This window comes from Heptranchias perlo, chromosome 32, assembly GCF_035084215.1.
Source record: "Heptranchias perlo isolate sHepPer1 chromosome 32, sHepPer1.hap1, whole genome shotgun sequence".
NCBI lineage: Eukaryota > Metazoa > Chordata > Chondrichthyes > Hexanchiformes > Hexanchidae > Heptranchias > Heptranchias perlo.
Window position 1 is genome coordinate 2,587,344 of NC_090356.1, and position 11,524 is coordinate 2,598,867.

The 11,524-nt window shown below is 44.7% G+C and overlaps 1 protein-coding gene across 1 annotated transcript in view; it reads right to left on the bottom strand.

Moving 5' to 3' along the window:
- The window catches only part of LOC137300921 (sphingosine-1-phosphate phosphatase 2-like), a 21,938-nt gene extending 10,854 nt beyond the window's left edge, over positions 1-11,084 (bottom strand). Inside the window, exons 1-2 of the mRNA XM_067970193.1 lie at positions 10,739-11,084; positions 6,615-6,773 (exon numbers count right to left, since the gene is read on the bottom strand). Of these exons, the coding sequence (XP_067826294.1) occupies positions 6,615-6,773; positions 10,739-10,963 (384 nt within the window). The 5' untranslated portion in view covers positions 10,964-11,084. The remainder of the gene's footprint in view (positions 1-6,614; positions 6,774-10,738) is intronic.
- Positions 11,085-11,524: the final 440 nt, after the last annotated feature.

Sequence of the window (11,524 nt, forward strand, 5' to 3'; positions counted from 1 at the left end):
GCTCACATTACAAGCAGCATCATTCAACCCTGACCTGCTGCATTCCCCACATGACATGGCCCCAGGGCAGCAGGAACCAGTGCCTCTGAGGTGTTTATTACTTATCCCTACTTATCCTTATGACCTTAACTTCCGTTCCTAACCAGATATTTACCCACTGCTCCCATTTTTTCGGACAGCAAGGTGCCAATAATGGTTCCGCTGTTGCAATTTACAGTTCCTCTAGACCCATCTTTTGTCTCTTTATTTGTCCCATTCCCACCCTCCTTGCCTTGCACCATCATCCCTTTTGTCATTTAATCACTCCTGCCCTCCACCCTATCACAGACCTTCTCTTTTGTTCTTTCCTCACATAAGACCATAAGTGATAGGAGCAGGAGTAGGCCATTCGGCCCCTCGAGCCTGCTCCGCCATTTAATGAGATCATGGCTGATCTGATTTTTACCTCAACTCCACTTTCCCGCCCTTTCCCCATATCCTTTGACTCCCTTGCTGATCAAAAATTTGTCTAACTCAGCCTTGAATGTATTCAATGACTCAGCCTCCACAGCTTTTTGGGGTAAAGAATTCCAAAGAGTCACGACCCTCTGGGAGAAGAAATTCCTCCTCATTTCCGTCTTAAACGAGCAACCCCTTATTCTGAGAATATGCCCCCTAGTTTCAGATTCCCCCATGAGGGGTAACATCCTCTCAGCATCTACCCTATCGAGTCCACTCAGAATCTTGTATGTTTCAATAAGATCTCTCCTCATTCTTCTAAACTCCAATGAGTATAGACCCAACCTGTTCAATCTTTCCTCATAAGACAACCCTTCCATACCCGGAATCAACCGAGTGAACCTTCTCTGAACTGCCTCCAATGCAAGTATGTCCTTCCTTAAATAAGGGCACCAGAACTGAACGCAGTACTCCAGGTGTGGTCTCACCAGCACCCTGTACAGTTGTAGCATGACTTCCCTGCTTTTATACTCCATCCCCCTAGAAATAAAGGCCAATATTCCATTTGCCTTCCGGATTACCTGCTGCACCTATACGTTGACTTTTTGTGTTTCATGTACGAGGACACCCAGATCCCTCTGTACCGCAGCATTTTGTAGTATTTCTCCATTCAAATAATATTTTGCTTTTTTATTTTTCCTCCCAAAGTGGATGACTTCACATTTTCCCACATTATATTCCATCTGCCAAATTTTTGCCCATTCGCTTAACCTGTCAATATCCCTTTGCAGATGCCCTCATCACAACTTGCTTTTCCACCTATCTTTGTATCAGCAGCAAATTTGGCCACAAGACACTCTGTTCCTTCATCCAAGTCATTGATATATATTGTAAATAGTTGAGGCCCCAGCACTGATCCCTGCGGCACCCCACTAGTTACAGATTGCCATTTTGAAAATGACCCTTTTATCCCGACTCTTTGTTTTCTGTTAGTTAGCCAATCCTCTATCCATGCCAATATATTACCCCCAACACCATGAGCTCTGATCTTGTGCAGTAATCTTTTATGTGGCACCTTACTGAATGCCTTTTGGAAATCCAAATATACTGCATCCATTGGTTCCCCTTTATCCACCCTGCCCGTTACTTCCTCAAAGAACTCTAATAAATTTGTCAGACACGATTTCCCCTTCATAAAACCATGTTGACTCTCCTTGATTGTATTATGAGTCTCCAAATGTCCTGCTACTACTTCCTTAATAATGGATTCTAGCATTTTCCCAATGACAGATGTTAGGCTAACTGGTCTATAGTTACCTGCTTTCTGTCTCACTCCCTTCTTGAATAGGGGTGTTACGTTTGTGGGTTTCCAATCCGCTGGGACCTTTCCAGAATCTAGTCAATTCTGGAAGATTACAACCAATGCATCCACTATCTCTGTAGCCACTTCCTTTAAGACCCTCAGATGCAAGCCATCAGGTCCAGGGGACTTGTCGGCCTTTAGACCCATTAGTTTACCTAGTACTTTTTCTCTGGTGATAGTGATTGTTTTTAGTTCCTCCCTCCCCTTTGCCCCTTGATTTTCAACTATTATTGGTATGTTATTAGTGTCTTCTACTGTGAAGACAGATACAAAATATCTGTTCAATTCCTCTGCCATTTCCATTATTATTTCCCCAGTCTCATCCTCTAAGGGACCAATGTTTACTTTGGCTACCCTCTTCCTTTTTATATACTTGTAGAAGCTTTGACTGTCAGTTTTTATACTTCTTGCTAGTTTACTCTCATAATTTATTTTCTCTCTCATTATTCTTTTAGTCATCCTTTGCTGGTTTTTAAAGTTTTCCCAATCGTCGGGCTTACCAGTAATCTTTGCCATGTTGTATGCTTTTTCTTTTAACCTGATACCATCCTTGACTTCCTTAGTTAGCCATGGTTGGTTCACCCTTTTTGTGGAATCTTTCCTCCTCACAGGGATATATTTTTGTTGCGAGTCATAAAATATCTTTTTAAATGTTTGCCACTGCTTATCCACCATCATACCATCTAATCTGTTTACCCAGTCCACTTTAGCCAATTCCGCCCTCATTCCTTTGTAATTAACCTTATTTAAGTTTAATACAGTAGTTTCAGACCCAAGATCCTCGCTCTCAAACTGGATGGATGTGAAATTCTATCATGTTATGATCACTGCTTCCCAAGGGATCCTTTACTTTGAGATCATTAATTAATCCTGTTCTGTTACCCATTACCAGATCCAAAATGGCCTGTTCCCTGGTTGGTTCCCTGACGTATTGGTCTAAGAAACAGTCCCTAATACACTCTATGAACTCCTCCTCAGGGCTATTTTTGCCAATTTGATTTGTCCAATCTATGTGAAAGTTAAAATCGCTCATGATTATTGCATTACCTTTTTTACAAGCCCTCCCCTTCCTCCCCCTTTCCCCGGCTCTGTACTTGCTTAAAAACTGTTTAATCTTCAACTTCTTCCAGTTTTGACAAAGGGTCATTGACCTGAAACGTTAACTCTGTTTCTTTCTCCACAGATGCTGCCTCACTTGCTGAGCTTCTCCAGCATTTTCTGTTTTTATTTCAGATACTTACCTAGCTCTTTTAAGAAGAATGACTTGACTCAGCATTAATTGTTTTTGCTATAAGACTCTGATCAAAATCATTCATCTCTCTCCAGGCCCTGGTTAAATTTAAATTTGCGTGCTCTGGTTTTTAAAGTCCAATTTAACCTGTGACGTCAGCATTTTCTGTGCCTCTCCATCTCCTTTCCTTTCCATGCCGAGCGACACATGACTCAACCTGTTTCTTCCACTGCTTTTACATCCAGCAGATCGCGCTCTGGGTTGTTTCTGTGACAAAGACCTTTCTCTGTGTGACTGGATCATTAGACTGACTCACAACTCCCTACCAGGGAGAGGGTTGCCAACTCTCCAGGATTGGCCTGGAGTCTCCGGGAATCGATGATTAATCTCCAGGAAACTGCTGGGAGCAAAAACACAGGAGAAAATTCATAGGGTCATTAAAGAAATTGTGTGTTTTTAAAATTTCTTTGAACACTTTTGTTTTTCAGTTATTAAAATATTGGAGATGGGAGAAAAGGCTATTTGACTGACAGTCAAGAATCATCCAATCGGGTAATGACGAGTCTATTTGCTTTCCAATTGGCTACGAGGCTAGACGTGTCGGGCGACCAATGGCGGGAGTGCGGGGCAGTTGATGGCAGGAGGTCGAGTAATGAAACCTCCAGGAATACATTTAGCCAGAGTTGGCGACTGTAACCAGGGTGGGGGGACCAGCGAGATAGAGAGCTGCGACTGCACTCCCACTGGATGCGAATACCCCGCTGGATGTCAGCCCAGCATTCAGGGGCTGGAGTACCTCCCAGAATATTAAAAGCTAGATCATATCTCCTGCCATTGCCTACTCTCCACTGTCTGTCCTCATCCCAGTTACTTTGAAACTTAACCAGGCATCGGGAGGGGGATTTGAAGGAATGGGGACCAATTATTCTGCCCCCCTCCCACACCACGTGCGACTTGCATTTGATATTCAACGCTTAAACTCAACGATATCGCCCCAGTCTCCAAGGATCACTGATGAGCTGCACCCGTCTCACACTCAGCGGGGCAGCCAAATCTCCTGACCACCCCCCTCTAGGCAAAGAAATAAAACAGTCCAGTATGGAGCCCTGGAGTCCAGTCAAACAGCCTTTTTCTCCCATCTTCAATATTTTTATAACTGATAAACAAAAGTGTTCAAAGAAATTGAAAAAAACCCACACAATTTCTTTAATGACCCTATGATTTTTCTCCTGGGTTTTTGCTCCGAGCAGTGTCCTGGAGATTAATCATCAATTCCCGGAGGCTCCAGGCCAGTCCTGGAGAGTTGGCAACCCTCTCCCTGGTAGGGAGTTGTGAGTCAGTCTAACGATCCAGTCACACAGAAAAAGGTCTTTGTTACGGAAACAAGCCAGAGCGCGATCTGCTGGATGTAAAAGCATTGGAAGAAACAGGTCACAACTCAGGGCGTTGGAGCCAGCACAAACCAATCAGAGCCCTCCCACCTAGGTGTGGAAATTTGTAAGATGCAGAATGCACATCCCCGGGTTCAATGTGAGCACCTTACTGAGAAAATGTCGTAACGACCCACGTGATCAATACAAGATGTTTATTAAATCGCACAAGATCATAAGATAATTACGGATGGGAAGGTCATTCAGCCCATCTCAAGTCATCCATCCCGAGAGATCTAAAACCCCCACTGTAGCATCCAATTGTTCCTTAAATGATTCCCCCAGCACTCTATCTGGAAGTTTATTCCATGTCTTAAACAACCCCTCTGTTTGAAGAGGAATTTCGTGATATCTGTCTAAAAATGTCTCCTGGTTCTACACCGCAATGTAATTTAAAATAACACGATGGATTTAACATCTCCATTCCCTTAACTATCTTATACATCTCCTTCCCAAGCTGAATAACCCAAGTTTTCCGCAAAAATTCAGACCCCTTGACGCTGGGGTTCAGCCTCGTGGCTCTTCTCTGCATTGCTTCCAGCATTTCATGGTTTCTCTTGTTTCTCAGTGACCAGAACTCGATGCTCTCTCCCCCAAAAAGCTGTTGAGGCTGGGGGTCAATTGAAAATGTCAAAACTGGGATGGAAAGATTTTGTTAAGTAAGGGTCTTAAGGATTGCAGAACCAAGGCAGGTAGATGGAGTTAAGATACAGATCAGCCATGATCTAATTGAATGGTGGAACAGGCTCGAGGGGCTGAATGGCCTCCTCCTGTTCCTATGTTCCTGTACTCAGGATGTGATCTGACCAGAGCACTATGCAGTGTGACCATTCCCCTTCGACTGTTCTGACCACGTAGTTCATCATCCGATTGACTTTGTCGATTGCTACTCTGCATTGATTGGACATATTCCGCATCACAATGTGTTTTTGGTTTAGACTGACTGACTGAACGTGCTGTAAGTCAAAGGTCTGGAAATAAATTCTTTTTCCTATGGAGCTGATAGAGATTATGACCCATTCATGAAATATCTTGGTAAACTAGTTCTGCATCAGCAAATTACTGTGTGGTGAAGGTGCAGTTCCCTGTAATTAAGTGAGGCGAGTGTGAACATATACACAACCAGAAAGTACCATTTCATCAGGAGTAAATGATTGGGTGGAGACCCAAGCCACAAGACCACAGGGTTCTGATCTCCCACAACACCGCCCCCTCCCTTTCAATTGTGCAACTGTCTTTTGCACCACCTCTTCATGGGAAGCCCGACAGAGAGACAAACATTCTCTTCACTTAATCATTGCTACTGATCAGCTGCTGTAGGATGTTTGGCAATGAATCACTGGTACTGGAGATAATACTCTCTTCAAGTCAACAACCTCATTGACAGGAGACCCATTGGCTGGTGTGTAATTGAAGCAGCTGGGACACACGTAGCTCACACACCACTGACTCTTCAATCCTGACATGTTTACCGTGTCCTGACACGAAATGCCTACGTCCAATTTTCAAGGGCCGACTAAATTTCATTTAAGGGATTAATAATGAGAAATAAAGACAGTTCCAGGGCTCTGTTGGTAAATGCACCACCTGACGTGGTACTGAGCCACACAGATCAAGGGGGGGGGGTCCCTGAGATCAATCCCCGCTCAGTGACAAGACAGCTGAGTCTCAGCCACAACAGCAGGGAGGGGTGCTCCAGAGTCCTGGGTCTGGGAAAGGGGCAAATCAGTCTGGGTTTCTGCTCCTTATTTCTGGTTATCAACCCCTGATGGGACGTGTGCTCAGCACACGACCCCAGAATCCAATAGCCAGCTGGCACACTCGAAAGATGGCCACTTGAATGAGGTACTGGATGTTTACCAGTACCTGTACAACAACAACTTGCATTTATATAGCGTCTTTAACATAGTAAAACATCCCAGGGTGCTTCACAGGAGTGCAATCAAACAAAATTTGACACCGAGCCACAGAGGGACCCCAGTTAGAGTCAAATGGTCATGACAAGGGGAGAAGAAATGTAAATAAATAAAACCTTTTTAGCACATAGTCCTCGCTGTACAAACCCCCCATGAAGAATCTGTACATCCCAGTTCTTTGTGATTTCAGTTTTCACACTCCTCCCCCACCAAAACATATGAATGAAGTAACTCACTGCCCAGATGTTGATCACTCTCCGAGCTACATACGGGTCAATATTCCAGTAGCAAAAAGGAAGGAAGGTGATGTAAAAAACCTCCTGGCCCAAGGTGGCAGCAAACAGGAAGAGGTAGTAGAGAAAATAATTCTCAATCTTGTATTTCTTCCGAGAAACCTAGAGAAATTGTACACACAATATTGTTATAGGGGTTCGAGGTGCAGTCTATCAGATTCTGCAGCATCGGGAAGCAAAGATTGAGAGGGACTGTCGTACTTTATAAAACACAGCATAAACACATCGAAAAGCATGTCCATCCATCCATAATATTATAAGAATGGTTGTCTAATGTGCATTTCCTGGCTGTCACACTCCAAATGACACACCCAACATTCTAGGTCAAATTTCAAAGAAAAATACAAAGGAGCTCTCCAGGAACACCAAATACCAGTCAGAGGGGGTGATTTTAAACCCCAAAAACAGGTGGGTTGGGGGCGGGTGGGAGTTGAAAATAGGTTTTTTTTTGGGACGCAACCGCAAAATATTCAGACTTTGCATTCCCAGTGAAGCCTGGACTTTTACGCGCCGACGTTAAACCCGGAAATAAAGCCGGGTTGCGGTCGTGACCCAAAAAACAACTATTTTTAACTCACACCCGCCCCCAACCCACCTGTTCTTGGGGTTTAAAATCACCTCAGGATGTCTGCAGCCTATTAACTGAGCTCTGTAAGAACTCAGCTAGTGTTCAATTAAAGTAATTGGGCTTTAAGAGCCTTAAAGGGAGACACACCTCTACTTTAATGTTCCTTTTCTTATAAAGCAGCACATCCTCCGAGTTACCATGAGCAGTACCATGCTAGAAATAAAATAATATAGTAACATAATAATATACTACCCCCAATAATATAGTCACATACCTCCCCCAATAGTACAGTAATATATCTTCCCCAATAATATAGCATCATAGTATTATAGTAGGTACAGCACAGAAGGAGGCCATTCGGCCCATCGTGCCTGTGTCGGCTCTTTGAAAGAGCTATCCAATTAGTCCCAATCCCCTACTCTTTCTACATAATTCTTCAGTAAATTTTTTACCTTCAAATATTTATCCAATTTCCTTTTGAAAGTTATTATTGAATCTGCTTCCACCACCCTTTCAGGCGGCGCATTCCAGATTATAACAACTCGATGCATAAAAAAGTGTTTCCTCATGTCGCCTCTGGCTCTTTTGCCGATCACCTTAAATCTGTGTCCTCTGGTTACCGACCCTTCTGCCACTGGAAACAGTTTCTCCTTATTTACTCTCTCAAAACGGTTCATGATTTTGAACCCCTCTATCAAATCTTCTCTTAACCTTCTCTGCTCTAAGGAGAACAACCCCAGCTTCTCCAGTCTCTCCACATAACTGAAGTCCCTCATCCCTGGAACCATTCTAGTAAATCTCCTCTGCACCCTCTCTAAGGCCTTCACATCCTTCCTAAAGTGTGGTGCCCAGAATTGAACACAATAATCCAGCTGAGGCCTAACCCGTGTTTTATAAAGGTTTAGTATAACTTCCTTGCTTTTGTACTCTGTGCCTCTATTAATAAAGCCCAGGATCCCATATGCCTTTTAACAGCCCTCTCAACTTCCCACCTTCAAAGATTTGTGTACCTGCACCCCCAGGTCTCTCTGTTCCCGCACCCCCTTTAAAATTGTACCATTTAGTTTATATTGCCTCTCCTCATTCTTCCTACCAAAATGTATCACTTCACACTCCTCTGTGTTAAATTTCATCTGCCTTGTGTCTGCCCATTTCACCATCTCTCTATGTCCTCCTGAAATCTGTTACTATCCTCCTCACTGTTTATTATATTTCCGAGTTTCGTGTCATCTGCAAATTTTGAAATTATACCCTCTATACCCAAATCCAGGTCATTAATATATATCAAAAAGAGCAGTGGTCCTAATACTGACCCCTGGGGAACACCACTGTATACTTCCCTCCGGTCTGAAAAACAAACTGTTCACCATTACGCTCTGCTTTCTGTCCCTTAGCCAATTTCGTATCCATGCTGTCACTGTCCCTTTAATCCCATAGGCTTTAATTTTGTTCATGAGTCTATTATGTGGGACTTTATCAAATGCCTTTTGAAAGTCCATATACACAACATCAACCGCACTCCCCTCATCAACCCTCTCCGTTACTTCATCAAAGAACTCAGTCAAGTTAGTCAAACACGATTTTCCTTTAACAAATCCGTGCTGACCTTCATTTATTATCCCAGACTTTTCCAAGTGCCAATTAATTTTGTCCCAGATTATTGTCTCTAAAAGTTTCCCCACCACTGACATCAGGCTGACTGGCCTGTAATTTCCGGGTTTATCCCTCTCCCCTTTTTTGAACAAGGGTGTAATATTTGCAATTCTCCAGCCCTCTGGCACCACCCCCGTATCTACGGATGTTTGGAAGATTGTGGCCAGTACCTCTCCAATTTCCACCCTTACTTCCCTCAGTAACCTAGGATGCATCCCATCCAGACCGGGTGACTTATCTACTTCAAGTACAGCCAGCCTTTTAAATATCTCCTCTTTATCTATTTTTATCCTATCCAATACTGTTACAATCTCCTCCTTTACTGCTACAATGGCAGCATCCTCTTCTCTTGTGAAGACAGATGTGAAGTATCCTTTCAGTATCTCAGCCACGCCCTCTGCCTCCACAAGATTATTCCGGGACTGGAATAAGATCAAACTGTGAGATGTTACTGGGCATTTGCTATACCCGGGGTAAATGAGAGGATGGAGGCGTCTGTGCTGCAAGTTTGACACAATTCACTCCTGATGTACAGGAGAGCCTCCACTCACACAGCAAGGAAACCTGGTGCCAATACAGCCAAGGCTCCAATCACCAGACTGTGCTCAACTCCCACAAGGTGCTACAATTAATCTCAGTGCCCCTGTTGGAAAGTGTGGAAGTCGGGTGAGGAAAGGATCAGCCTCAGTAGCAATGCCTTTCACTGTAGAATAGCCTGTTGACACTCATAGTCTAGACTCGCAATGAAGAATAGCCACTTGGGTGAGGTACCTGTCATCGGAGAACGAAGAGTTCTTTTATTCCAGAAAGGGAAGGGTATCAGGGGATATGGACCAAATGGAGTTAGGTTACAGATCAGACGTGATCTGATTGAATGGCAGAACAGATTTGAGGGGCTGAATGGCCTCCTCCTGTTCTAATGTAGATGCTCGAGATAAGATAATCTCTTAATAATGGTTCATACATTTCTTGAGCTATTTAAGCATATCGGGGAGTTATGAAAAGGTTTTGATAAATTACTGCATGTTAAGCAGTTTGTAATTAGAAACAGTGTGGAATAGAAACAAACAGATCGCAGGTCAGACGGACCCCCCGCAGGTCAGACGGACCCCCCGCAGGTCAGACGGACCCCCCGCAGGTCAGACGGACCCCCCGCAGGTCAGACGGACCCCCCGCAGGTCAGACGGACCCCCCGCAGGTCAGACGGACAACCCGCAGATCAGACGGACAACCCACAGATCAGACAGACAACCCACAGAGCAGACAGACTCCACAGATCAGACAGATTCCCGCAGAGCAGACAGATTCCCGCAGAGCAGACAGACATACAGAGCAGACAGACTCCCGCAGAGCAGACAGGCTCCCGCAGAGCAGACAGACTCCCGCAGAGCAGACAGACATACAGAGCAGACAGACTCCCGCAGAGCAGACAGCAGGAAGGAAATATAAATAAATAATAACCCTGCTGAGGTGATACAGCACTTGGGGGCATTGAAACTGGCTCCGTGGAGCTGTGTGATGCACCCAGCTCTGCTATTCAACCACAGAGGGCATTGCAGCTTCTGTCAACACCAGCAAGAGTCACTGGTCACTGGACAGTGGTCAGGGGCAAGAACCCTGGCTGATTTTTCCCCTCCCTAATCCCAGGGTCCTGAGGCCAACTGCAGCCACATCTGTGTGAGATCAGCTAACGGAGGGCAGCCTGGGCCCTCTCCGCCTGTACAGCTCGGTACAAGGTGACTGTTGTTAAACGAATGTTATCAGTTCCAAAGTACAAGGTTAGCCCTGCCTGGCAGGAGCTGGGTAAAGTCACACGCCCAACACACGAAAGAGGCAGAGCACTTACCGGAGTCCCCGAGACTGCACCGTTGGTTTCAGGGTGTCCTGTGTTGGCATGATGTCCTCTCCGTGCTGTATGTGCTTGGGGTGTGGAAACTGGCTGTGCCTGTCTGTCAGCTTCAGGAGAGAGTCGATGAGGTGATTTGTCTTCTGGGAGCAGGCTGAGTCCACACAGCCTCTGAAACTGAGCCACCAGCTCCGGCCCACAAAGTTTATTCAGTAAATCGTACATAGCGAGAGCTGTCAGGGTGGGTGTGAGGTGGGGGGATGGAAAAGGAACGTCAGCTGCTGAGAGGAAGACGCCTGAAGCTCACCTGTAAAACCTGCAGCCGGACAATCATTCCGACAAGGGGTTACCCACACAGGTATCACCTGACCAGCTCTCTGACAACTGCTATTGGTGGCCCAGGGCTGGCAGGGTGGTGTCAGGAGCCCATGATTGACAGTTAACAAGGAAATGGCAGCTACTAAAAGTGCAAAGTCCACACTCAAGAGAGTAAATCGTGTTTTTAAAGGTCACTTTGAGAACCAAATGCAGTGCTAAAATTCTATGGGGACATTTCAGATTAATATTGTGAGGCTCTGCTGTGGCAGAGAGGGGCTAGATGGGAACACAAGTCAGCTAATCATCCTTATAGTGTTATACCTTATAGTATTATTTCTTATTGTGTTATACATTATAGTGTTATACCTTATGGTGTTATAACCCTATAGTGTTATATTCTTTGTGGTTTATCTTATAGTGTTATACCTTATAGTGTTATACCCGATGATGTTATACCATACAGTGTTA